We start from the raw sequence: 27,380 nt of genomic DNA, 5'->3' as shown, positions 1-27,380 counted from the left end.
TGCACTGGCTGCCTATAGCTAAAAGGATTCAGTTCAAGGATCTTGTGCTGGCTCAAGGAGCCTACTATGACACTGGTCCCACTGAACTTCAGTAAAGGCTTTCCCTGTATTCTCCTAGCAGACTGTTGAGCACCAATAGCTTGTTACTACTCAAAATCCAAAGGTTCAAATGGCAAAGAAGGGGAAGAAGGTCCTTTTCCAACTTAGTGGCCAAAGCTTGGAATAAGCTCCCTCTTGCCATTTGCTCCATCAAGATGGAGAATTGTTTTAGGAAACTCCTGAAAACTTAGCTGTTCACGGCATATAGTTGTCCGCTCTTGCAGTGCCGAGTTACTTGGCTAGTGCCAGGACGCCCATGTTGGCAGCTGTTTCTGCTTTATAAATCAGTAATTTTTTTCATACCAGGGGGAGTCTGAACGCTTACGAAATAAAAAAACAAGCATCGGCATAGCCAATAGGTCTGGGCAAAGCAAGAGCTGTTGTTTTTGTTTATGCTTTTTAGACGTCTGCGAAAGTAAGATGGGTGGCATCGCCTGCAGCAGATAGGGAAGTGGTGGCATAGCAGAGGAAGACGGAACTGGGAGCATGAATCACAGATGTCGAGGTGGGAGGTGAAATGACGTGGGTGTGGACAGCGAGCATATAAATCAAGATTAAGTAACAAACTGAGCCTATATATATATATGAAGCACACATTAAGAGTGTAACTGACAGAAGTTCTCTCAAACTAACTTGTATGGCATGTCCTGTAATGTGGCAAGTCCATCTTAGTGCAAGTGTAACGCAAGACGCCAAATACGGCCTGTGCATACATTCGGGGACAGATAAACAATAGACTGCTGTCAATAAGAGCTTCGACAGTTTAAGTGCTCATAAAAGCAAAAAGTGAGCAGCTGCAAAAAGCACGAGCTCTGTCTACAGAGCTGTTAAACCAGAAAAAAAAATAGTCCTGAAAACATTCCCTAAAGTGGCTGCTGCATATGAATAGTAGTACTTGGCCCCTGCTCTCGTGCAGGGCTAAGGGCGGGAACAGGCATGACGCATGCATGCCATGGACAAATGGGAAGAAGGAATAATGGGGCAATGAGGGAGCCAGCAAACGGCAAGCCTTTGGGCTGGATGAAGCCCACAAAGTTCAAGCTTTGGGCTGGCTGAAGCCCACAAAGTTCAAGCTTTTGCCTGGATGAAGCCCACAAAGTTCAAGCTTTGGGCTGGCTGAAGCCCACAAAGTTCAAGCTTTGGGCTGGATGAAGCCCACAAAGTTCAAGCTTTGGGCTGGCTGAAGCCCACAAAGTTCAAGCATTGGGCTGGCTGAAGCCCACAAAGTTCAAGCTTTGGGCTGGGTGAAGCCCACAAAGTTCAAGCTTTGGGCTGGATGAAGCCCACAAAGTTCAAGCTTTGGGCTGGCTGAAGCCCACAAAGTTCAAGCATTGGGCTGGCTGAAGCCCACAAAGTTCAAGCTTTGGGCTGGCTGAAGCCCACAAAGTTCAAGCTTTGGGCTGGCTGAAGCTCACAAGGTTCACACAACAGGTCTCTTTTCAAGACAGCACATGCATGCCGTCTACAGCCAAGACCTAAAAAGTGCAGGGCCCTACTTTTTTCTTAGGGATACTGAATGCCAGGGTTGCCGAATACCAAAGCTGCCTAGTTTTTATGCTTCTTTCTTTCGATAACAAACACTTCCAGTCTCAATTTCTCCTTCTTGCAGGTGCTTTATTTCTCTCTCTTGCAGGTTCTTTTCATCCCTTCTTTCTCCCTTTTTCCTTGTTTTCCATCCTTCTCTTCTTCCTTCATCTCCCCTTTCTTTCTTTCTCTCTCTTTTGCTCTGAGTAAAAGTCTGATGATGATAAATAGGTCGTGGTCCCCAATCAAGGAGTGCTGGTTGCAACCACCTTCACAAATTAAGCACTGGTGCCTCAATCTTATGAGACCTCAGGAGGGCCTCGAGAGCAGGGCATCTGTATCACAAAATACTTAGCCATCTGAGGCTCAAGAGTGAAAGCTTGCCATAGAAGACAGTGGACGGGTCAGGACAGAAGTAGATAGCCCACTGAGGCACATGGGGTAGAGCCCCACAGATCTAGGCATCCAAAAACGCATTACAGTATGCCTTCTTAATTACTACCCCATACATATATAATTCACTTGCGTAAATGGACGACACACTGTTCAACCATCTACATACACCGTGTGGTTGTAAAGTGCTGGGAAAAAACTGGCATAGAACTTGTATAGATATTAAGGAAGCCCATTCTCCCAAAATAGTGTTGAAAAAAAGTCTTGGTTTTGATGGAATCTAAAAGAGTATTTTTTTAAAAGAGTCCGTGAGTCACAGAATAAAGGAGGTATTAGATCACCGACAGCTGTGGTGGACTCAAGCTCCCCGAGGCATATCGGCATATGCATATGTGCCCTACTACGGAAGCTTCTAGAATCGGTCATTTGCCTACAAAGTTTCACTTCTATAAAAGCAGGTGCAGGGTCGAGCTTATGAAAGTGGCTACAAAGGATCTTTAAAAAGTATCAATATTAGTTCACAGATTTCGGTGGACAAGCAAAAACTTAAAATACTAGCCTCGGGCGCCATTGTTGCTTCATGTCTTGACACAAAGACAGGCTCTTCATGTTAGCAAAGTTAATATGAACAAGAAACCATGGCTGGAACAAGTTAGGATTGTTGAATATGTAAATATTCATTAGCTAGAGTAACAGTAACTTGCTCCAGCCATATTTTCTTGCTCACGCTAACTTTGCTCACAGGAAATGCCCGGTTCTGATGCCGAACCGTTCCCGCCACTTGGCTCCTGAGGTGAGAAAATGCCGCCTTGCTCGCTCAGCTGAAATGCTTGCATGTTATTGCTGCTATCTGAAAGCCATTTCATTTGTTCTCATGCGATCAGACTGGACGCCTGCTTGAATGTTTTAAAGAAATAATCCCATGACCTTACAAAACCTGTGAGCGTCAGTGCATGTATTTGTACTTTGTCATTGCTCAAGGAGCTTGCTCCATTCACCTATGCTTGGAGAAACTCGAGCTGGTTGACTCTGTGACTCACAGACCATTAATGTTATATGTTAAAAAAACTGTTTCAGACTTTGGCATGTGAGAAGATTTTCATTTACACAACAATCAAGAAGATCAATAGACTAATTTGTTCAATTTGACAACTGTCAGAGCGATTGTGAGGCGCCCGCTTCCGACCCCCTTGTCTGAGCCTGACTGACAGACTGTCTGTGAGAGGGGGGAGGAGACACCGCGTCTGCACAGAACTGATGGTATCATTAGCCTCCCTGGTTACTGCTACCATCCTTCTGCAGTCCCAACCGAAGCCAGGGCTGGCTTTAGGGCGGTCCAAGTAATGCAGCCGCACCTGGCGCTCATCGTGGGGGAGCTGTGTTTAAAAATAACGTATGGTTTTAAAAGCACGGGCTGCAGAGTTCCTTGTGTGTCCAGCACTTTTCAGCAACAATAAATTGTCAAGATTACTCTGGTGATGAATGTTACTGTTGTGGGGCTTTGTCTAGTGGCAGTTTTGACTCAATATAACATAGTGCAGAGGGTTAATGGGCCTGCTGCAAAGAACATGTACCATGCAGAACACAGAACTGAGTGCAAGTGTCTCGCCTTTGGGACCTTATGCTTTTAGCCAGAGCTTTTGGCTATGTTGTAGAGCATTGTGGCTGCTGTGCATCATGCTGAAAAGTTATAATAAAAAGTGTTAAGCATTTTTGTTACCTTTATACAAACCAAGACGACATTATATACAACTGGACAACCTGATTAAAAAAAGATTTTAACATAAAAAATGTCTTCTAGTTTTTTTGTACTTGCACTGCTGGCAACTTCTTCCTGCCTGTTCTCATGCTAGTTTGGTATACATTTTTTTGTTACGGGCGAGTGGAGGTTGAAAAACAGTAATTTAATTAGAACACGAGCAGCGTACGGACACTAGGGGAGAATCAACAGATGCCAGATTCCGAGGGCAGACTAACGTGATGCTTAGGTGATGCGCTGATGCAAAATGGTGGTGGTGAATGATGTTTGATGTTCAGGTGGTGCCACTATATGGTGTGGATTAGAGGTATGTTGTGGATTGTGGAGTTGAAATATGTTGTTTGGTGTGTAATTATGTGATGTGTATTGGAAATGTGTGGAGTTAAATTGTGTGGCCTGGAGCTGTGGTGTTGAGTGAAATTATGCTTAGTGAAATTGTGTTATGGTGTGGAGTGCATTTATGTTGATTGGTGGTACGTGGCATAGAGTGCATTTATGTGGAGTGTATTTATGTTGCATTGAGTAGAGTCCAATTATGTGGCGTGTAATTATGTGGCACTGAGTGGTATTATGTGGAGTGTATTTATGTTGCATTGAGTAGAGTGTAATTATGTGGTGTTTAATTATGTGGTAGTGAGTGGTATTATTTGGAGTGTTTTTGTGTTGCATTGAGTACAGAGTAATTATGTGATGTGTAATTATGTGGTACTGAGTGGTATTATGTTGAGTGTATTTATGTTGCACTGAGTATTGGCATAGCCAATAGATCTCGCCTTTGGGACCTTATAAGTCACTTTGTTTAATAAGTGTTACACGTAAGCAGTGAACGGTGTTACACATGACCACTGAGGCCACGGGCGGGTGATCAGTTAATATTCCTAACTCTGCTGGTGCTCGAGGTTGGAGCCTCGCCACACGAGTTGTGTCCAGAAACCCTCACGTGCTGTGGTTTTCACGATTATTACTTTACCACATAAATCATACATACTGTAAGCTGTGCAGGTTCATGGCTGCCAATCAATGTGTATTCCGGCGTTCGGTTTGGTTGTAAAGTGAAAAGGTGCACAAGAGGTTTCTCTGCAGTAACTTAGAACAGAAACTTAAAATTAACTGACTTGGAAACCACGAAATTCTCCTACTGATCAATTCAACAAACGAAAAGGTGAAGCAAATGTTGAGTTTACACAGCTGAGTAAGGCACATAAGCGGCTACTGAGCACTCTCAGATTGAGCAGATACCGGCCGTAAATAAACAGGGTCACACGGGTTGGCAGCAGGTGAGCCGGGAAGTGGCCCCAGTTTCAACACTGAGAACACAGCAGCGCAGCACGAATTAAAAACTGCACAGCCCTATTTACAAAAGTCACCGGAGTCACCACATAAAAGACCTGTGCACCCCGGAGTGGGCTGACCATATACTGATGCTGCAAGTGACAACTTACAAATATATGTATTTTAAAAATATATGTATTTTAAAAATATATGTATTTACACACACAGCCCGTTGTTGCCTCCACGTCCTGCAGCCACTTAGACCCCATCCCAATTTTCTTTTTCTTTTTTTGTTGTTTTAAACAAAACATACCTGAACCCTGCTTGGCCATTAATTTGAATATATTTGTGATTATGGAAACAGAATTAAACATCCTCATTTATAAGCGGGGAACAAATGTGTAGAGCCCCGATATCCGCAGCGTGGAACAGGCAGAGCCCTGTCCACGCCGAGAGAAAGCTGAAACAAATGCATGTTTTCTATTATCCGAAGTGCAACATTTAACATGTGCTAAAACCTTAATGGGCGGCTGAGCGCTGCCTCCCCAGCCACCGACAGGGCAATAAAGGGTCTTAAATAACAGCTATCAGCAACCTCTGGAACTTCTCCCCCAAAAAGCAAAAACAATAAAAATGTAAGAAAAAGGAAACCAAGCGCGGCTGGGAGAAGAAACAGCCCGCAGCAAGAGCTTACTCAAAACAAGCGCGACTGCGCTAATTTGTAACATGATACATAACAGATGGCTCCATGTAAGGAATGCAGCTGCGACAATGCTCACTCCCGAGACCCATAGGCCATGGGAGGGAACATTTCAACAAAAGGTGGGACAAACACACGCCTGCGGTAATTTGCGTGCTTTCTGTGTTTTTGAAAGACACACGCTATGGCCAATGAAATCTGTGGGAGTTAACTAAATCCCATGAAGTTTGAAGTGCTTGCAAGAAGCCTCCCCGTAGCACAGCGCATGCGCTGCGCTAGGCTCGACCTAAAAATGGAGGGTTACTGCGTATGAACAATTGAAATGATGTGAGTTTCATAATATAGCCTTATAGCCCGCCGTAGCGGGCTATACCGGCTATTAAAGGCCCGCTGCAGCGTTAAAGGCCCGAGCCGAAGGCGAGGGACTTTAACAAAAGCAGCGGGACTTTAATAGCGGTATAGCCCTGCTACGAAGGGCTATAAGGCTATTAGAACATTCTGCCACTAGAGGGCAGAATGTTCTAATAAATTAAACAAAGGCTTCTCGAAGCTCGAGGGGATTTAAATCCCCTCGAACTTCGAGAGGCTTTTGTAAAACATTGGAATGTTGCTCTGCGGGCCTTTACCGGCCCGTAGAAGCATGGAGCACTCCATTGTCTACAATGGAGTGCTCCACATTCTAATGTGCTAATGCTTGTTAATAAAATATGGCTTGGGGCATGGTGGACATACGTGCCTGGGTTTTGGGGAGAAGGCCTCAGCAATGCCAAGTCATGTAACCACGTACACAAATGCATGGAAATCTGCATTGCCAGTGCCACAATCAACATGCTTTAGAAACTCAAAAGAAATTTACGTCTCTGATTAAAAATGGAGGGACAAAAATAGCACAATCAAAATATAGAAGAAAAAAATAAACCTCGGTGGATTAATACATGCCCAGAGACTTCTATGCTGTGCTATTTGGGGTTTATAGGTACGCCTCTCAGTTTTCTGTTTTTACTGATTGTCACAGATAAATATAGACACGATTCACAGAACTAACTTAAGACAAAATCCTAAACTTCCTACCATTTTGGTATTCACAGAAGGCACTTACTCATTTTGGTATTCACAGAAGACACTTACTCATTGATGAGTAAGTGCCTTCTGTGAATACCAAAATGAGTAAGTGCACTTACTCATTTTGGTATTCACAGAAGGCATTTACTCATCAAAATCAAAAATGAGTAAATGGTAGTAAGTTTAGGATTTTGTCTTAAGTTAGTTCTGTGACTCAGGCCCAACATTTATATCTGTCTGTATTTTTTAAATATGATAAAAAACGGAAAATAGGTCAGCTTTTCAGTGACTTTCCATGCTGTCATTTCTGACTGACAGACAAATGGCAGGGAAGTATTAAAAAAGGGTCACATTTTACTAATGAAACCTTAAACATTTTCACACTTTTTTTTACTAAGATGTGAATGTTTTCATATAAGTGTACTGCGTGAGTGTTGCATTGAGTAGTGCTTCTAATATAATCCAGGCATCCTAACCTTTAGTGGTTAAAAAAATGTGGAAACATTACTGTTTGCATCTTCATTTTTTCCCACAAAACACAAAATATATATGGATGGGTACAGATAAAATGAACCAATGAAAATAAATATAGAGAGTAATTTTGTTTTTTAAATATACCATAAAACCTGGAGGTCCATCTATAAATCCCAATGCAAGCAATGCGCCAATTCAGAATTTGATTAGTCAGAGGACGAAAACACAAGTTATATAAAAAGGCGTAACAAACAAACACTGTTAACACCATGGAGCTGCAAAAAGCTGTCGTTAAGCAAACATTTGATTTTTAACATTTTACAAAACTGATACCTTCTGTACTACAATAACACTTGCTCTCACAAAAAAGAAATGTATGCCAGACAGGGAATATGGAGAGATGAGGGGCACTGCTGGAGGGTGGTAGTGAGGGTATCCGTGACGGAGGTCCTTGGGGGGAAAAGATGTCAAGCAGCTGGGCTCCTCACAAAGTGGCAATGCCCTTCACCAACAAGGCCCTCCTTCTAGGGGTGGACACTTGGGTGCAGGGGATAAGACTGACGATGAAAGGCAGAGAACAGAGAGGGACGTCATGGGGACCAGTGTCTTGAATGTATTTTTTTCTTTTGTCCTCTCTCAGGCGGTGGTCCAGCACACTGCAGCAAGCGCACAAACACAGCGTAAATAAACATTTAAAAAAAAAATCTTCACTAGAGATAGTCGTGCTGTCACTTTGTCTTACTATCAGGTTAAACAGCTCTACCCTGGCAGAATGTGAAAAGCCGGGAGGTACTGCCAATTTGCAATGGAAAGCGGCACTCATTGCCCTGTGTGAGATGAAGCCGCCATCCTAAGCCCAGTTGGATCTAACTAGTCCTTCTCCTTTCCACCAGGGTCTGTTAATCTTGACAGCCTGGCAACAAGTCTTTCACTAGTCAAAAATGTCTTACACTTATAACACAATCACACACAAGCCGAACTCTGAGATCCAAGTCTCGCACTGATAAACAAGTCTCACATTCATAGCAGTCTCTCGCGCCTGTAACATATTCTCCTGAATTGAGTCTTGCACCGAAAACAGATTCTCTCGCTGGTGACTAAGGGCCTGATTATAAGTTTGGTGGTCCAAACTCGCGGTGGCGTGCCAGGACTGTGCAGCATTACGAATGTGGTGGTCTAACCTCCACAGGACCGCCACAACCACCGGGGATCCATGATCCCTCAGCTGTGGCGCGACTGTCTGGCCCAGCAATATGCTGGTGGTGCCGCTGCAGCACACCAAGTATTTTATGAGTTTACTAACAGTCACAGTTTTCATGACGGTGAGGCTGCCATGAAAACTGTGGTAAATGACTGATTCTGAATTACAATTCGTATGCGATCTCTGTTCCCAGGGTGTGTGTAACCCTCGATCTAAGTTTTTCGTGTGTTCAGTAAACTCACACACCACGCATGATCCACAGGGAAAGTGGCCCATGACCGGGGGATTGTTCCACAGTGTCATTTGGGTCTCACCCTTTGGTTTGTATGTGTCTGTGTGTACTAACGTGTCCTTTAAGCTTTTGTTTTTTCTGAATGAGAACATGGGTTTGTCATATGTTAATTTATTGGATGTAAGGATGGACCATTTCTTGTTAATGATTTTTTTCACTTCATTGGAGGATGAATTGAATGTAGTGACACAAATCATCTGTTCTGTTTGTGTTCGTTTCTGAGTCTCAAGAAGGGCCTCTCGTGGGGTGTTACGTGCTCTCTTCTTGGCTTTTTTGATAATTTTTGAAGGGTAATCCTTTTGTTTCAGTTTCTCTGTTAAGATGTGTGCTTGTTTCTTGTAATCTTGGAGATCTGAACAGTTCCTCCGGATTCGTAAGAACTGTCCCACTGGAAGGTTTTCTCTGAGGGTGTGTGGATGAGCACTGTCGAATCTTAACAGGCTGTTCCTGTCGGTGGGTTTGGTGTATAGAGAACTTCTTAGTGTTCCGTCCCTGGCAATTATGTTGATGTCTAAAAAGTTGATTACTTTTCTGTTCATGTTGAAACGTAGATGTGGGTTTAACCCATTAATCCAGTCTGTAAATTTTCGTAGGGTCTGGTCATCGCCCTTCCAAATTAGCAGGATATCGTCGATGTATTGATACCATTTACAGATGTTATTGGTATATGGATTCACCGTCCATATGTGTTGGTCCTCAAAGTGGCTCATATACAGGCATGCGATGCTAGGAGCGAAGGTGCTCCCCATAGAAGTACCATGGATTTGTAAGTACATTTGGTTCTCAAACTTAAAGAAGTCCTCTGCAAGTGCCAGGTGTGTTAAGGTGATTATCCATTCGACCGGAGCAGTCCAAAGCCAGTTCTCATTTCTGAGAAGGGCTTCTATGACTTCAATGCTCTCTGTCTGGGGTATGCTAGTATACAATGCCTCCACATCGAGGCATACTAAGATGTTTTCCTGTGGGTCGTATTCAATGTTGGTCAATAGGTTGAGGAGGTGTTTGGTATCTTGTACGTAAGATGTTATACGTGTGATCAATGGGCGTAAGAACCAGTTTGTATACTTAGACAGTGGTTCTAGAACGGATCCTATTCCTGAGACGATAGGTCTACCCGGAGGAGGTATTTTTCCTTTATGAATTTTAGGAATTGTGTAGAACAAGGGTGTTCGTGGATTCTTCTGATTAAGGAAATCATGTTCTTTCTTGGAGATCCATCCTTTTTCCAGCGCATCTATAGTTAGTGTCGAGATGGTCTTCCTGAGTCTTTGTGTGGGGTCTCGGTTGATCATTCTGTAGAATTTCTTGTCAGCAAGGAGGGTGAGACATGCAGTTCTATAGGCATTTGTGCTTTGGATTACTGAAGCTCCACTTTTGTCAGCCGGCTTTATGGTTATCTCTGATCTGTTTTTCAATTTTTCAAGAGCGGTTCGTTCTTTGTTGCTCAGGTTGTTAAATACGTTCTTCTTAGGTTGCAGTTCTTCTACTTCTTTAACTACTGCCTCTTCATTGAACTTCCCCTGAGGTGTCTAGACGACATAATTTTTGAGAGGTATTTACTTATTTAAGCTGCGACGCGCACTCTTGCGTATAACCTTTTGTTCTTCAGTCAGAAGGGGTAACCTCTCTAGGGGTAACTTGGAGGAGTCTATACACTCGCAAGGGAGCTGGGACAGTGCGTTTACCTCGTTTGTGGAACTCCTGTGTTTCCTGCGTGTCAGCATTTCGGTGACACGCACACCTCTGATTACCTACACAACTCTTAAGCAGTCGCTCCTCAGAACTATGTTACGTAGACTTTTCATCTTTGAGGGGAACTTTGGAATTCGGCAAATTTTACTTCTTGCGGCATGCCAGTGATCGGTGGCACGCACACCTCTAGCTGTGATACTCTACCTTATCTATAGCCATCTGTTAAGTGTAGCTCACAGTTTTGGTGTTTCCGTTATATAGTGAGACTACAGCAAGCTTCATAAATTCAGCCATTTTTATGCTAAGTGTTACCTTTCTTGCTCTATTGGGATTATATTGTGTGCCATTTTGCCTAACATACATATGCCGTTCCTGCTTAGTAATTTGTTGGGGTGGCTTTTAGGCATTTGTCATTAAGTGTCTTTAGATTTCCATATATTTCTAGTCTTGTTCTGCCGTGTCCACTTAAACAAGGTACTGTATATCCTGCCTTACTACATCATTCAGGTGCACACCTTAATCTTGACACAGTGTCTTGTTTCTCTCACGATGGCAGCCGCAAGCATGCTACAACTGACACCATTTTTGAATGAGATGGGGGAACCAACTATTCCATGGGAAGATTGGCAGAAAGTGTTTGAATCCTACCTAGTGGCAATAGGAGGGGAAAAATTCAGCGCTTTCAGGAAACAGCATATTTTACTACATAATTTGGGTTCAAATGGTAGGAAATTTTTTGAATCACTACCGGAGCCTGAGGGAGAGGAAGAAGATGACGATGCCTATGACACAACGTTATCTAAATTGCGGAATCATTTTGGGGACAAAATAAATGTCGTCTTGGAGAGACACAAATTCTTCAGTCGTACACAGGGCAAGCAGGAAAATGTTTCCACGTACGTTGCGGTTCTCAGAGGTTTGAGCAGATTGTGTGCTTTCAATGATCTCAATGATTCGCTGATCAGAGATCAATTGGTACGCTGTACTAACAGCAAAGAAATACAAAGGAAGCTGTTGGAGAAGCAACCGGATCTCATAGTAGCTATTAAAATTGCTAAGTCGATCGAGCATACAGCAATCTGTATGAAAGAAAGAAATTCGACGGAGTCCAGTGAGCAGATTTCAGAGATAATTAATACGGAGGAAGAAGCTGATGTGTACAAAATCAGTCATGATTCGGCAAAGAAGAATGAAAGTTGGCGTGGCCAGACGGCAAGCTCTGAGAATGGAAAATTCAAATGCTACCGTTGTGGAAGCAACAACCATTTGGCAAATGATCTCAACTGCCAGGCCAGGCATGCTTGGTGTAGGAAGTGCAACAAGAAAGGGCATCTTGCGAGAGTGTGTGGGTCCTTCCCGAAGACATCGGGGGGAAGCCAAGTCACCACGACACTGACACAAGTAAAGAAAATAATACTACAAGTGAATGAGAATGCGGTTCAAGAGCACCAGAGCTACCCGGTATGCGAGGTGTGTCTCGATGGGAAAAGCGTGAAGATGTTCGCTGATTCATGCTCGCCTTTCACACTAGTGAACTTTGCAGATTTTGAAGCTATCCTACAGAAAGGACAGGGTAAGCTGGATAAAGCCGATATAGCTCCTAGCGGCTATAATAGAGATCCCATACCCATGAAGGGGATGTTTAAGTCGCTCATTTCCTTCAAAGGCAGACGAACGGTAGGAAAGGTTTACGTTGTAAAGAACGGGTCGAACCTACTGGGGTGGCAGCATCAAAGAGAGCTAGGGATCAAATTGGACCCGAATAACCCAGAACAGGAAATGGTAATAGATCTCTCAGGTCAGAGCGGGAACATTGCTAGTGAGTTTCCAAAGGTGTTTTCTGAGGACTTAGGATTGCTTAGAAACTTCCAGCACAAAATTCAGCTGAAAAAGAATGCCAAACCAGTGATCCACAAAACAAGGCCCATTCCACATCTTATGTGGGAACCGTTGAGGAAAGAACTAGATAGGTTGGAAAAACTTAACATCATTCAGCCGGTGGATTGCTCTGAATGGGTTGCCCCGATTGTGATCGCGAAAAAGGGTCGTAGTCAGGACATTCGGTGTGCATTGATCTTCGAGATCTAAACAATAGCATATTAGTGGAAAAACATCCTTTACCCCGCATCCACGAGATGTTAAGCACCATGGGGAAGGCAAGTTACTTCAGTGTCCTGGATCTCTCCATGGCATACCACCAAGTGGAGCTACATCCAGACTCCAAAAAGCTCACTGCATTCACCACACCCATGGGCACCTTCATGTTCTGTCGCATGCCGTTTGGATTGGCCTCCGCGGCAGGGGTCTTTCAAAGAATTATGCAGCATATTTTGAAAGGGGTACCGAAAACGCTTTGTTTCCAAGATGATGTCCTGATATATGGTGCGAGTGTGGAAGAACATGACAATGTGTTAAGACAAGTTCTGTCTGGATTCAGAAATGCAGGGCTTACACTAAAAAGAGAAAAATGTCAGTTTGGGGTGGAATCGGTGGAGTACTTAGGACATTGCATTTCAAAGGAAGGTTTCAAACCCAAACACTGCCTAGTGGAAGCTGTAAGAGACGCACCTGCACCTACAAACAAAGACGAGCTAAGGTCATTCTTAGGGTTGGCCGAGTATATGGCAAAGTATATAGACCACTTCTCGGATCTAACGGCCAACCTGAGGGACCTCACAAAAAATAACACGCAATTTAGGTGGGCAGAGGAACATGAAACATCATTTTCAAGAGTGAAAGAAGGCATTCGGTCTGCTCCATTTTTGTGTAACTTTGAGCACAACTGCAAGACTTTCCTCACAACGGATGCTAGTGGGAAAGGGTTAGGTACAACGCTTTCACAAATTATTGAGGGCAAGGAGAGAATTGTCGCGTTTGCGTCAAGGTCACTTACCAAAGCGGAAAAGAACTATTCTGTGGTGGAGAGAGAAGCGTTGGCTTGTTTTTGGGGTGTGAAACATTTCAGATTCTTTTTGTGGGGCATCCAATTTTGCTTGCGTACTGATCATAAACCCTTGATTTTCATGTTTAATCCTAAGAATAATTCATGTAACACCCCCGCATAGCAAAGTGGTTGCTAGGCTTGGAAGGTTTCTGCTTCACACTCAAATATGTACCGGGGGTTCAAAATGTGGCAGCTGACTTCTTGTCTAGAAGTCCCATTGACAAAGAGGAACAATTTGAAACTCCTGAATACCCAGTTTTCCAGCTCAATTTAGACACCATCACCACGCAAGAGTGGCTAGAATGCATGAACTCTGATACCAACATGACACAGATCATTAATTACACAATACAGGGTTGGCCCGAGTCTTCAGATCAGATTAGTGCAGAGTTAAAAGCATTCTGGGAGATACGGTTGGAGCTTAGTGTGGATCAAGGCATACTGTTCAGAAATGACAAGATAGTTCCACCAGAACCCATGGGGCGTAAGATAATCGATCTTGTACATGAGGGCCACTTGGACAGAAGCTTGACGAAGGCAAGGTTACGAGAGAGGTATTGGTTCCCCAGGATGGACTCCTTAGTAGAGGCAAAGGTGAGGAGTTGTATCACATGCTCCAACAGTGACAAATCTAGGGTAACCAGGAAGCCACCTTTGTCACCCATAGCTGTACCGGATAAACCGTGGGAGAAAGTCACGTTAGACATCATTGGTCCTCTCAACTCCAAGGGGGGCGGGAAACAGTTTGCGCTGGTTCTAATTGACTTTCACTCCCACTGGACTGTGGTCAGAATGGTCCACCAGATAACGACAGCGTCAGTAATTCAATTTTTAAAAGACACATTTGCACAAGAGGGCATACCATCCTCCATGGTGACTGATAATGGGGTTCAGTTTACGTCCCATGCCATGACGGAGTTCTTAAGTAATCTTAACATAGCGCACTTGAGAACAGCACTTTACTGTCCTAGGGCGAATGGATTAGTGGAGAGGATGAACCGCGTGGTTAAGGGGTGCATTCAGTTGGCGGTGGTGAATAGAATGCCAGTTGAGCAAGCAATACAGGAAATGTTGTGGGCGTATCATACCACTCCTAATTCGGTCACGGGGGTTTCACCTTTTTCAGCTCTCAGAGGCAGGAAACCGGGTACCAAATTCTTCCCATATTGGTTAGGAGGGGGATCCCACATCACAGTAGACAAACATGCTTTCAGGGACAAAGTTGATGCACATCAAAGCAAGTACAAAGCTCAGTATGACACAAAACATGGAACCAAATTTCCGCAATGGAGAGTGGGGGACTGGGTATGCATAAGGGTACCAGAGAGGCGCGAAGGTGAAGCCAAGTTTTCAAGACCTATGCGCATCAAAGTGGTGAGGAACAACACAGCCATATTAGACAATGACCAAGTGTGGAGCATGGACAGGTTAGTGAAACTACAAGGCTCACACAGCCGGTCCGACGATCAAGTTGCAATGCCACAAAACCCGGACACCATTGGGTTACCTGTCACTCGCAGAACACGCAGAGCTCCTGGGTGGCATGAAGACTTTATTAAGTACAAGTAGAGATTGTAACTAGTCATGTTATTTTACTTTGTTGATTTTCCTTTAGGGGGAAGATGTGTTACGATGTGTTTTACATAAGTCGTGCCATGTATTGACCTATATGTTGCGAATGGTATGTCCCTAAACCACCCCTACTATAATTGGTTTGTCCCAGGTCCCTGGAGGCGACATTAGAATGTTGGTGAGGGATACTCACTGGTGGAGAGAGGAGTCAGGAATAAAGGACAGCACTTTTACCTTCTTGGAGTTGTCATCTTCATTATATCACATTCCTTCTTAAATTGAGGATCATCTAGGAATATTCTGGGTGCATTTGTGACCAACAAACGTCTATAAACACTTACTTAGATTCAAGACACGGCTAAACGCCTTTCTGATGCCATATTAATTAAAATAAAAACCAGTGAAGACCACCTGCTAACAGAGATCAAGTTGACTCTTTACAAGAAAAAACTCAAAAAGGTTAATAAAGAAATAACTGAACACAAGGATTTCCTCATGCAAAATAAAATCACTAAACTACAAAAAGATCTGAAAAAATTTAGCCATGAGAAGGTATACCCTTACATAAAAGATGACTACAAGGGCCAAGATTATTCAGACACTGGATCACCGCGGAGTGGACAGACAGGGTAATCGGACTCAGAACAAGAAGATTGGTCCAGCGATGGATCAAATAGGAGCTGGCAAAACAAACCAAGAAGACCACCTAGAGGGGGCTATAATCAGAGATATGGACACCCACAGATGTATACCTGGCCAGGTCCATTTGGCCCAGTCCGATACCATGGCCCACCACAGTATCCCACGGGACCCTATTTCCAACCTGATTTCAACCAGCATTTTTTAGGACAGGGCGGAAGGAGAGGCAAACGAGGACGACGTGGCAACAGACGAATACAGTGGGAGGAAGACAGACCCGGAATGAATAAAAGAAGCAACAACAACAGCCACAGCCGGGGACAAGCACGATGAGGGACTAGTTGTGAACCTCACTGATATTGCCTTAACCACAGACGAGATCGCTGTCTTGGAGAAAGGTCTTGGATTTGTTCCAACCACCTACTTGGATAAGTTCCAATTGAGATGTGAATTGGGAGAATTATTTAGTAGAATCAGGCTGAAGACCTTTTTTCTCAACAAAGAAGAACCCCAGAATTATAACAACTACACTAACCTCAGACTCAAATCAACCTTCTTTCCTCCATCGGCGATGATGCCACCGGAGGTACTTGCTTTTGAAGAGGCAGTAGTTAAAGAAGTAGAAGAACTGCAACCTAAGAAGAACGTATTTAACAACCTGAGCAACAAAGAACGAACCGCTCTTGAAAAATTGAAAAACAGATCGGAGATAATCATAAAGCCGGCTGACAAAAGTGGAGCTACAGTAATCCAAAGCACAAATGCCTATAGAACTGCATGTCTCACCCTCCTTGCTGACAAGAAATTCTACAGAATGATAAACCGAGACCCCACACAAAGACTCAGGAAGACCATCTCGACACTAACTATAGATGCACTGGAAAAAGGATTGGATCTCCAAGAAAGAACATGATTTCCTTAATCAGGAGAATCCACGAACACCCCTGTTCTACACGATTCCTAAAATTCATAAAGGAAAAATACCTCCTCCGGGTAGACCTATCGTCTCAGGAATAGGATCCGTTCTAGAACCACTGTCTAAGTATACAGACTGGTTCTTACGCCCATTGCTCACACGTATAACATCTTACGTACAAGATACCAAACACCTCCTCAACCTATTGGCCAACATTGAATATGACCCACAGGAAAACATCTTAGTGTGCCTCGATGTGGAGGCATTGTATACTAGCATACCCCAGACAGAGAGCATTGAAGTCATAGAAGACCTTCTCAGAAATGAGAACTGGCTTAGGACTGCTCCGGTCAAATGGATAATCACCTTAACACACCTGGCACTTGCAGAGAACTTCTTTAAGTTTGAGAACCAAATGTACTTACAGATCCATGGTACTTCTATGGGGAGCACCTTTGCTCCTAGGATGGCATGCCTGTCTATGAGCCACTTTGAGGACCAACACATATGGACGGTGAATCCATATACCAATAACATCTGTAAATGGCATCGATACATCAATGTTATCCTGCTAATTTGGAAGAGCGATGACCAGACCCTACGAAAATTTACAGACTGGATTAATGGGTTAAACCCACATCTATGTTTCACCATGAACATGAACAGAAAAGTAATCAACTTTTTAGACATCAACATAATTGCCAGGGACGGAACACTAACAAGTTCTCTATACACCAAACCCACCGACAGGAACAGCCTATTAAGATTCGACAGTGCTCATCCACGCACCTTCCAGTGGGACAGTTCTTACGAATCCGGAGGAACTGTTCAGATCTCCAAGATTACAAGAAAGAAGCACACATCTTAACAGAGAAACTGAAACAAAAGGATTACCCTGCGAAAATTTTCGAAAAAGCCAAGAAGAGAGCACATAACACACCATGAGAGGCCCTTCTTGAGACTCAGAAACAAACACAAACAAAACAGATGATTTGTGCCACTACATTCAATTCATCCTCCAATGAAGTGAAAAAAATCATTAACAAGAAGTGGTCCATCCTTGCATCCAATAAATTAACATATGTCAAACCCATGTTCTCATTCAGAAAAAACAAAAGCTTAAAGGACACGTTAGTACACACAGACACATACAAACCAAAGGGTGAGACCCAAATGACACTGTGGAAGAATCCCCCGGTCATGGGCCACTTTCCCTGTGGATCATGCGTGGTGTGTGAGTTTACTGAACACATGAAAAACTTAGATCTAGGGTTACACACACCCTGGGAACAGAGATCGATACGAATTGTAATTCAGAATCAGTCATTTACCTTATTAAATGTCCATGTATTCTGATTTATGTGGGTATCAATAGTCGCAAGGAGAAGGTCCGTATTAGCGAACACAGGAGCACAATCAAACGTGGTATTACAGCAACAAGACTCACAGCACACTTTAAGGAGCGTCAACATAAAGACACTGACATATGGTGGACAGTGATTGAAAAGGTTATGGGTAGCGGCAACCTACAAAAGAAACTCCTGGATAGAGAACAACGCTGGGTGTACCGCTAAAAAACCCATGAGAGCGGCCTTAACGACTGCATTCCTTGGAGCCAGATTAATAAATAAGTGACAGTATATTTATTAGGGAATGGTTTTCTCCACAGAAATTTACTTTGGAAATCTGATCTGAGCCTACATGTATATTGACTAACCACCCAGAATGTCAAAACCTCTCAGGAATCTGTGGCATCGTCCCTAGTATCAACGATAATGTGTTCAACATGTAGAACGTAAAGAACTGTGAAGAGATCTTCAATCTCCGTTCTAACTAAGTTATGCCTGTAATACAGTGAACAATACTTTCTATTTCACCTTGATCAATAGCAGTCTGCTATGACAACGGTTCCTCCAGGCGACTGTCAACGCCACGTATACATCTCTGGATCATACCGTTAATAGAGACAAAAACAGGTATATATAAAAAAAACTTTTATATATTCCAATTACTAGAAATAGGTTCTGCAGAATGAGGAATTTAATTAATTTTCTCATACATCGCTCAGCGTGCTATACCCAGTTGCACACTGGTTGCATTACCACAATTACCCATATAATTCACGCTCCGACTCATACCAGAACTGCAAAGGCATTTTATCGAGTGCGTTACACACACCTACTTTTTTGAATTTCTCGAAGTGCTTTATTGAGACGTACTTTTTGCACAGTATCTTAACGCTGATTCCTACTTCACTCGAACTTGAAAGCGTTACTTGAACTACAACTCCCTATTTTTCGGAGTCCACGTATCGGCACGTAACGTCAATTTGACGTCATTTCCGATCACCTTAGCCGGGGCGGATCTTTAATTCCCCACGTCCCGCGCTTCATACAAGTATAAAATACCCGTTTTCCAAGTACTCCTCTGCACAAGCCGAGGACCGGTACCCAAGTATGTGTAAGGAGCGGGGCGAGATCTTGAATCTAAGTAAGTGTTTATAGACGCTGATATTATGCAGAGTAACGCACTCGTGTGATACAGAACCGCTTCTTTATAAGCGTCGCTTCTCTCAGTCTCTTCCTTACTATCTCTCATCTCACCCGTCCTACTGACAACCATTTCAGGACCGCCCACGTTTTCCTACCGGTCCTGTGTGATACTCGTACCCTCCAACAGCAGGGTAAGACTTAGAATGAATGTGGGTGGTTGTATAGATTAGCTGAATATATGAAGTATGCATGCATGCACGTTACAGCTCCGATTAATTTCGAGTAAACAAGCACTATTCTGAGAAAAATACGCTGAGTTACTTTTAATAAGAGACTGGCACATGGTGCACACGTTGATATATACAAAGACTAACACGCAGTTAGTGTTAGCATGCGATTAAAATCGCCACTTCACAAATACCGGTCACATAGAATCAGTGTGTTACAGATTCAAAGATGAGTGGCACAAGAGGGGTTGAGACTGTTGACACTAGCATGCACATGATTACGGCATGCCCATTTGTCCGGTCTCCACTATGCACCAAATTGGTACTAAGCACAACAATATCCTTATATTTAATGTGACTTGTATTGTTATATATTGTCTGTCGTATCTTTTTGCTTTCATTTTCACAGATGGATGTTAACAGCTAACGGATGCATTCACTGTTACACATACACGAGGAGTAGCTACTCTGCCCTCGCATTACAGATAGGATAGGAACCCCCCATCCTATCCAATCATTCAGAGGGGCCAACCCTTTGACCTGAAGAAAGTCCAGGACCTATATGGCCACCCAGGACTGAAACATGTTGGCACTAGGGTCCTAGGACCATAACTCTCCTACAGACCTGTTTTTTTAAACAATTTTAATTACCCAGACAGACCCAAGAATAAAGGGACACCATGGGTCTGCCTGAGGTTTCTTAATCTTTAAGCCCCCCTGACCTTCATTTATCAAAAGAACACCCAATACTGTGGTCGAGCCCACCCCGACGTGTGACCCGATGATGAAGCATGACACCACTCGGGTGTGTGAGGGTAACTAAAATAAATGTTAAGATTCCCCTCCCCACACTTATGGTTGAGTTAGGTACAACCTTTCACTAGAGAGGCACTTGTTATTCTCTTCCTTCCCCTATTTTTGCCTGATTCTTGATTTTTTCCCATGTGTAGTTAGTCAACTTAACACCACTGACCACTAGTTGGTCCAATGGAGTACCTTTTGTGACAAAAATTCTACCCAGGGAGGACGTACTCCTTTTGAAATGACCTCTCTAACCCTCCTGGCACGGGGAGATTCCCCAAAGCCTTTGTGCAGACACTGCTGTGGGACCGCCAAAGCACCGCCCGCCAGACCACAAATTAACTCGTAATCTGGCTGATGGTGTACGGACAAGTTTGGCAGTGTGGGAGCGGGGCGGGGCAGTGTGGTGGCGAGCCGCTCCCACACCACCAAAGTTATAATCAGGGCCTAAGTCTCAACCCAAGTCTCACCAGGTGGTACCATGTTTGTGCAGTGTTTCATTCTATGTTAAAGCCTCAGGCTCGTGTCTTTAGTTTGCATCCACATCTTAGGAAACATGCAACAACGTGAGCTGCCTGCTATAGCCAACCACATTACATGGCCTTCCTTGTACTCGAATCCAGGTCATCCGTTCTGCAAGCACTGCCTTGTCTTATACCATGGAGTCTAAAATGGCAGCTGACATCTCATAAGACCTCAAAGCTCAACCTTGCTCTCAAGCACAATGGAGCGAGACAGAAGAAAACAGATTCGAGCAACCTGAAAGAAAAAACAGGTTAGGTGATTTAACCGAGAAGGTGTACCCCACAGTAATGGGGGATAGTCACCTTACCGCCCCACAAATGAGAACAAAGCCCTCTCCAGGGACCAAGTAAAATCTGCATTTAGAGTATACATCAGCACTTGACACCAACTAACTTATGTTGTAGTTTAACTCCGTGCAATGCAATTGGCTGTCTTATACGTTCACCTGGGCACGTGACAAATAAGGTGGAGATGATGGGAACATAATAGCAGTAACTCAGAAAATGTATTGCCTTAGAGTTTAGATGCAAAATGGGGGCATTCACTAGAAAATAACAAAATAGCATTCAAGGAGAGCATTCCTGTGCTTTTCAGTAAACGAAAAGATTATATTTGAGAAGAACTGATACAACTGTTATTTGGTCTAGTTTTTGGTGTCCTCATGGATTGTAAGAAAACAAACAGCTAATGTTGGTAAACAAATACATTTATTTATCACAATAAAGCTGACATTCGGGGACGGAGGGTGTATTCTCAGAAAACGAAAGCTGATATTTGAGAACAAGTGAGTTTACTTAGTAAACATAGACAGCTGTTTTTTTGGCGTCAACATATATGTATTTTAAGAAAATGACAAGCTGATGTTTGTGCACAAATACATATATTTGCCGAAACGAAAGCTGACATTCTGGCACGATGAGTGTGTTCTGAGAAAATGACAAGCTGATGTTTGGCTGGGGTCAAAAGGAGTTTTTACTGAGTGGTAAAAATGACAGCAGTAAACTAGGGGGGTTAGGATGCAGGAGGGTGAGTTATAGTCCCTGTCTTAAGCTCTTCCATCATGGACCCTGATTTGCAATGAGTTCACTGAAAGGCGAGTCTAAATAGTTCTGTTTTCAAAAGGTTCCCGAACTACATGGAGTTAGGTCTGGAACTCTGCCCAGGCTGAGGTCTGTGTCCCTGAGTGGCCAATGATCTTCCTTCGTGTTCCGTCCGCCTGAGTAAGTGTTGGTTGGTCCAAGTGGGCATACCCTGAATGGGCACTATGGTTCAGGTGCACTGATGTGCCAGATTCGGCAGGTAAATAAGGATGTTGCCCAATCATGACTGGTGGGCAGAGTACAAGACCTGGCACCTGATCTTGGCATCAACTGGGAGCCAGTGGAGTGCTTTAAGGGTGGTCTGATGTGGTCTCACAGGCAAAGTTTAAGGCACAGTGTGATTGTCTCCTTCCGAAGTCGTTGGAGGCTGAGTATTAGGGTTTTTGGGAAGGACGGAGAAGATGGTATTGTGGTAGCCAAGTTCCACCTACACAATGGCTTGCATTCATCAAACTCTGTGTATATAAAGACATTTTGGGGGATTCTACACACAGGCACCACCAATCCCAAGTCAGCGCGGGGCAGGGGGCAACCCAAGACCCGTTTGAAGTAGGTGAGGGTCCCAGTCACGCAGGAGGGTGAAGCTCTAGTGCTCTGAAGTTTCCAGCCTCCATAGCAGAGTAGCTCATCCCCTGCAGGCTTGACTTTGAGTTCTGCGACTTGTAATCCTGCTCTAAAATAATGGGATAAAGAGACTACAATCCTACATTTAAAGAAAATCCTAGGCTGGATGTCCAGGGAATGTAAGGTTTCTGTAAGCTCCCGCCAATAAGGGCCCTTTGTGGGCTGGATACTCGTTTAATCTTCCAGCTCACACAAACAGATCCTGGCCTGGATTAAAACACAGACCACCCACTTGCCCAACAAACACTACTCCTGTGGGGAGGCATCTGCTCTTTGTTTTACTTTCTCAGATATTCAAGCGCTTGCAAGGTCCGAAAAATATATGAGACTCTTGGAAAATCTGCTCTCTTCCTCTCCCGCCTCTGCCCAACCGGTCCCTCCTTCACAAAGACTCATCACAGACCATTTCTGCACTTTGCCCTAGTGTCTCTGCACCAAATCATTTTATCCTTGATTTTGAAGCCTGTAATGTGATCACAACAGTAATTACATGATTGCCTCGTTAGAACTATGTGTACGAATTTGATGGTTTGCTTCGCTTTGCTTTTTATGTGGTAAAAATGCTACAGTGACATTTTATTGCAATGGTTTTAATTAACTGTGCTGATTTAATAAAAGCTAAAAAAATAAATAAATAAAAACGACTTCTGTGCATTCAGCTCTTGCTCCAAACTGGCCTTGGCTTGCAAGAAAGTGGGGAGGTGTACATGTACAATAACGAGCATATGCTGGCCTTGTCTCACGACTATTATGCAACAGTGTTTGACTACAGGGCTACCCTAATGTAACGTGAGGTCCCACGTGGAGTATAACCTCTCCCACACCGGAGTAAGGAATGAAAGTTAATTATTCTGGATGTATGAGTTTTACAGTGAATTATAGCAGTGGTTACGACAATGAATGAGTGACACGGATGTCTCACAAGTGATTTACACGCACAAGTATGTGGATATTGACAGGATGCGACAAATTGTCGCCACTTCACTGCTTTGACCACATAGTGGAGTGTGTTTAAGCTAGAGAAATTTGTGTCATACGCACCGCATAGGCATGTTTGATGTTGTAGTTATCACCTTCTGACCACTGTGACACAGGGGGCAGCAGCACAAATCACAATGTGTAACTCCAAATTGCTAAAAGAATGCTACACTATGTTTGGCTTCGCTGTTTTTGTCTTTCCACAGATGGAGTGATCAGTAATAAAAATTTCTGATATTAGAAAAAGGAGCAGCTACCTGCCCTTATCACAAATAGTGTAGGGAAATTCCCGTACTTCATTGTTTCGAGGGGGTACTACGCCATCGCCCTGAAGAAAGTCCAGCACCCTTATGGGCATAAGCGGACTGAAACAGGTTGGCATTAGGGTCTTAAGACCATAATATCCCATGCGACTCTATATTCTTTCTTTTTAATATCCCTGACAGATCCAAGAATAAAGGGAAACTGGGATCTGTTTGCGGATTTTTAATCTTTATCCCCTCTGGCCAAATACCTCTATAAGAGCTCCCTGAAATATGGTTGAGCCCATCCTGACTTCTAAGCGTCAGGGTGTCCCGATGATGAAGCATGACACCACTAGGGTGTGTGAGGGAATATAAAACAAAAGGACGTGCCTCCTTTCCCACTTCCTAGTGGCGCTTTATCCTTAGCTTCACATAGGGACTTCCCACCTCTATTTGACCAGGATCCATCTATAGCATTAATTGTGTAATACGGTTAAGACATCAGGGGAGTACTTTTTGTGATTTAGAGGTGGACAATCTACAGGCTGTGATCCCCCAGAATTGTGTTGGGGTTCCACAAAACCTACGGCAAAGCTTTTTAACGCTAGCCTAACCTGTGGTCAATATGACCGCAACCCCGGCAGACATTTCTGCATCAGTCTGAAGAACATCAATAAAATACCTTCATCATACCGGACAGAGGGTCAAGTATGTCAGTCTTTTTACCACACTAATTAAAATAACCCAACGCGATCATGTTAGCAGTAACAGGATGAAAGTCTGAGTCGACTCCACTGGTAGTCAAATCTGTAATCTACATGTTACGCAAATCACATCATTAACATTCTATTATGTCCTTGTTTTGAATTATAAAGAATTTGGTGCAGGGATAACCGGGGAGGGAGCTAGAATCTACAATCCTGCCTACTATCCCCTCCCCAATTTATCTGCGGATTCTCAAAGTTTTGCCCCTGGAATGGGAAATAATAACCTGGACCCAGAAGTACTGAATCCTCTGGGACCAATTTCCAAACTGGCCCTTTAAGCCAGTCATCAAATTCCTAAGGTATCACTGCATTACCAATTAAATTTACAGATAATGGTAACTTCAGTTTTAAAGGAACGCGGATACATTACATATTTAACTGACTGAATTTGAGTCATATTATCAGAACTGACCCCTGTAAGTTCAAATACTGAGTCGACTTAAAAATTCAAATAACTTCCATGTCTTCTGCGGTCTTCTTCAAGTTCAGGCATCGCACCACAAAATCATCCCTTCATTTTGCTTAGGGTGTGACAGGGTAGCCCAGACACATTTTATGTTCTTCCAGGCATTTCCTCTAGGTGTGATGTACCTTGACAATAGAGAGCAGTCACAACATAAACACAGTTAAAGCCATATAAACTGATAAATGGGACACGCTTGATAGCCACAAAAAGTTGAGCAGACAAATTCAAGAGAACAAAGGTTTCGTTTATGGATTATTTGAACGAATAATGTTTGTATGGCTATATTGTCTTGGGCTATTATAATGTGATTTGGGGCAGCTTTACAGTAATATATGAATATGAACTTCATTCCTATTACAGTGTATCCGGGAGCCATCACTTAACTAAAATCCTTCCATTTAACATTACTTTTTGCGCACTTGTCACTCACTTAAGCACTGCGCCGCGTCACCCTGCGCGTATGTACACTTTTTGTGTACATTATTTACCTTTAGTGACCATGTTACGTCTTTTTTTATATTCTTTCTGAAATTGAATACAAATTTAATATTGGCACCATGCCCTTTTACATTGTGTCCAGAATGCTTGCTTCTTCATTTTCAAATCACATTGTGTAATTAATGTACAAGATGAGAAATTGGGAACTGGTTAAATTGCTTCCCTCATATATCCATAAACACAGATGAGCGTGTGAAAATTAGCATGAAAGCTGTTTTGGTGCAAAACGCCTACACTTGTTGGCATCACTGGAACAGCAGTACAAGCTATACTGGATTGATTCTCAGAGAATGGTATGTCAGTTGAATCTTGCACTGTTGTGCTACACATGAAAAGAATTCCAACCTTAGCCTGTGGTAAACGCTCATTTTGAGTGAAAACATATAATTTCAAAATGGCTGAACAAAATAGCAACAAAAAAAAAAAGATGGACATCCAAACTGATCCTATTGCCCTAACTAATTTCTTGACACAGGTTGTGCTAACTGCTGATATCTTGTATTTTGGGATTTTATCCGACCCCATAGCTCTGAGCTGTGTAGAAACCAAAGCAACATATTCCGTCTCCTTGGCGACTAGCGCCCAGAATCACCTACTCTCCAATAAGTACAAAACCCCTGTGTGCAAGAAGCATTCAAATTAATGTTCACTGCAGTAAGTCACGTATCTGAGGTGCTTTGAATCTGCTAACAGGTCCACCCCATCAATGTCTTTGCAGGCTTTCGACTGCTGCAAAAGATGTTGAAGGCCTCAAATGAGGAAGATATGCAAGCTATGGCTGGATCAGATGTGCGCCTGCGTGAACATGTGAACACGTGACTGCCCTTGACGATGCACATATATGCTCAAGAGTTTGCAAGGCATACAGTGGCCATAATCTGATTAACATGCAATATTAGGACCAATTTACAATTGGTGTCCAGGCGTTTCTCTCTCTTAGTTACAGAAATCTCCTCTTGGGACCCTTATTATCTGTTAAAAACGTGACCCCGCTTGTTGTGGCGTCTTTGGGAAAACATTCTCGTGTCAGCAGGGTGGTCAGCCTGTTTTTAAAAGAGTTGTTAACAATGTTCTTGAGGCGCCTCGCCGTAGTTTCTTCACCACCATCCACTTTCCTATTCTGCACTTCATCTTGCCCCACATCGTCCTCTGTTGGTGCGGCAAGCGCGGACTCTCTCTCAGCGGTGCTGGTTCCTATTATGGAGGGTGGGAAACCTTGATGGTCCATTGTGTGGCTGTTCCAATTGGTAGGTTTGACCCAATTCTGATACTTGGTGTGTTGTGTGGGATTTGGCTGTTCCCGTGGGGCCTGTGACACTTCTAAGGTGTCAGGGTTGTCATAGAAATGGTCTGAGACCGGTGGAATCCATTCCTGGTCAGGAGAACCTGGTTGTAGGGCCTCTGGTTTTGGCACTGGAAAAGCTGATGACCGGGTAAGCCAGAGGATGCTCTGGTTCTCATAAAGTGGATCTGAAGCCTGTGGTTTCCCCTCAGGGTTGGAAGAATCTGGCTCCTGGGTCATCTCTTGGCCTGAAACTGAGCTCTTGACCTTACTGACCACAGCATAAAGAGGGTCCTCATGTCCCACATCAGGTTTGGCTGCAGGGCCAGGTGCAAAAGTGTCTGTTAGGAGACCAGAGGCCCCAGAAATGTCCAGCACATGGTAGGCCTCTTCCATTTCTCCAGAGAAGCTCAGATCCACAAGCTTCTCCTCTAGGGCCTGCCTTCTCAGCCCAGTGTCTCCCTGAGGCATCCCCCAGGAGCCCGAGCAGTAGTAGTCAATGGGAGCGATGGTCTCGACGATGGGACTTGGAGGGAAGGTGGCATCCTGAGTGATGTCTTGCTGGCACTTGATCTTAGAGGTAACAAGGTTATGGATCTCGCAACCCTGACTGCTTCGAAACATGAAGAGACCCTCTCCGGATGGGCAGCGGCGGCCAGACTCAAAGTAGAAGGCAGCCTATGACAGAAGAGACAGTGAGTGGTTAGAGACAGCAACGTCTATGACTGTGAGACTCCACCAGCGAAGCACTCATTAACATTACAAACAAAACTGACCTGTTTGCTGGAGGATTTTGGTGTCATAGCAGCTTTACAAATTAATTGCTACAAGCCAAC

General features: G+C 43.6%; 1 protein-coding gene across 1 annotated transcript in view; it reads right to left on the bottom strand.

Annotated features, from left to right (window-relative positions):
- Positions 1-24,987: 24,987 nt before the first annotated feature.
- The window catches only part of DOK3 (docking protein 3), a 76,891-nt gene continuing 74,498 nt past the window's right edge, over positions 24,988-27,380 (bottom strand). Inside the window, exon 5 of the mRNA XM_085618328.1 lies at positions 24,988-27,222. Coding sequence (XP_085474454.1) covers positions 26,203-27,222 — 1,020 coding nt within the window. The 3' untranslated portion in view covers positions 24,988-26,202. The remainder of the gene's footprint in view (positions 27,223-27,380) is intronic.

Source organism: Triturus cristatus, chromosome 7 (genome assembly GCF_964204655.1).
Source record: "Triturus cristatus chromosome 7, aTriCri1.1, whole genome shotgun sequence".
NCBI lineage: Eukaryota > Metazoa > Chordata > Amphibia > Caudata > Salamandridae > Triturus > Triturus cristatus.
Note: the sequence above shows the minus strand (reverse complement) of the source record. Positions and strands in the feature narration are given on the sequence as shown.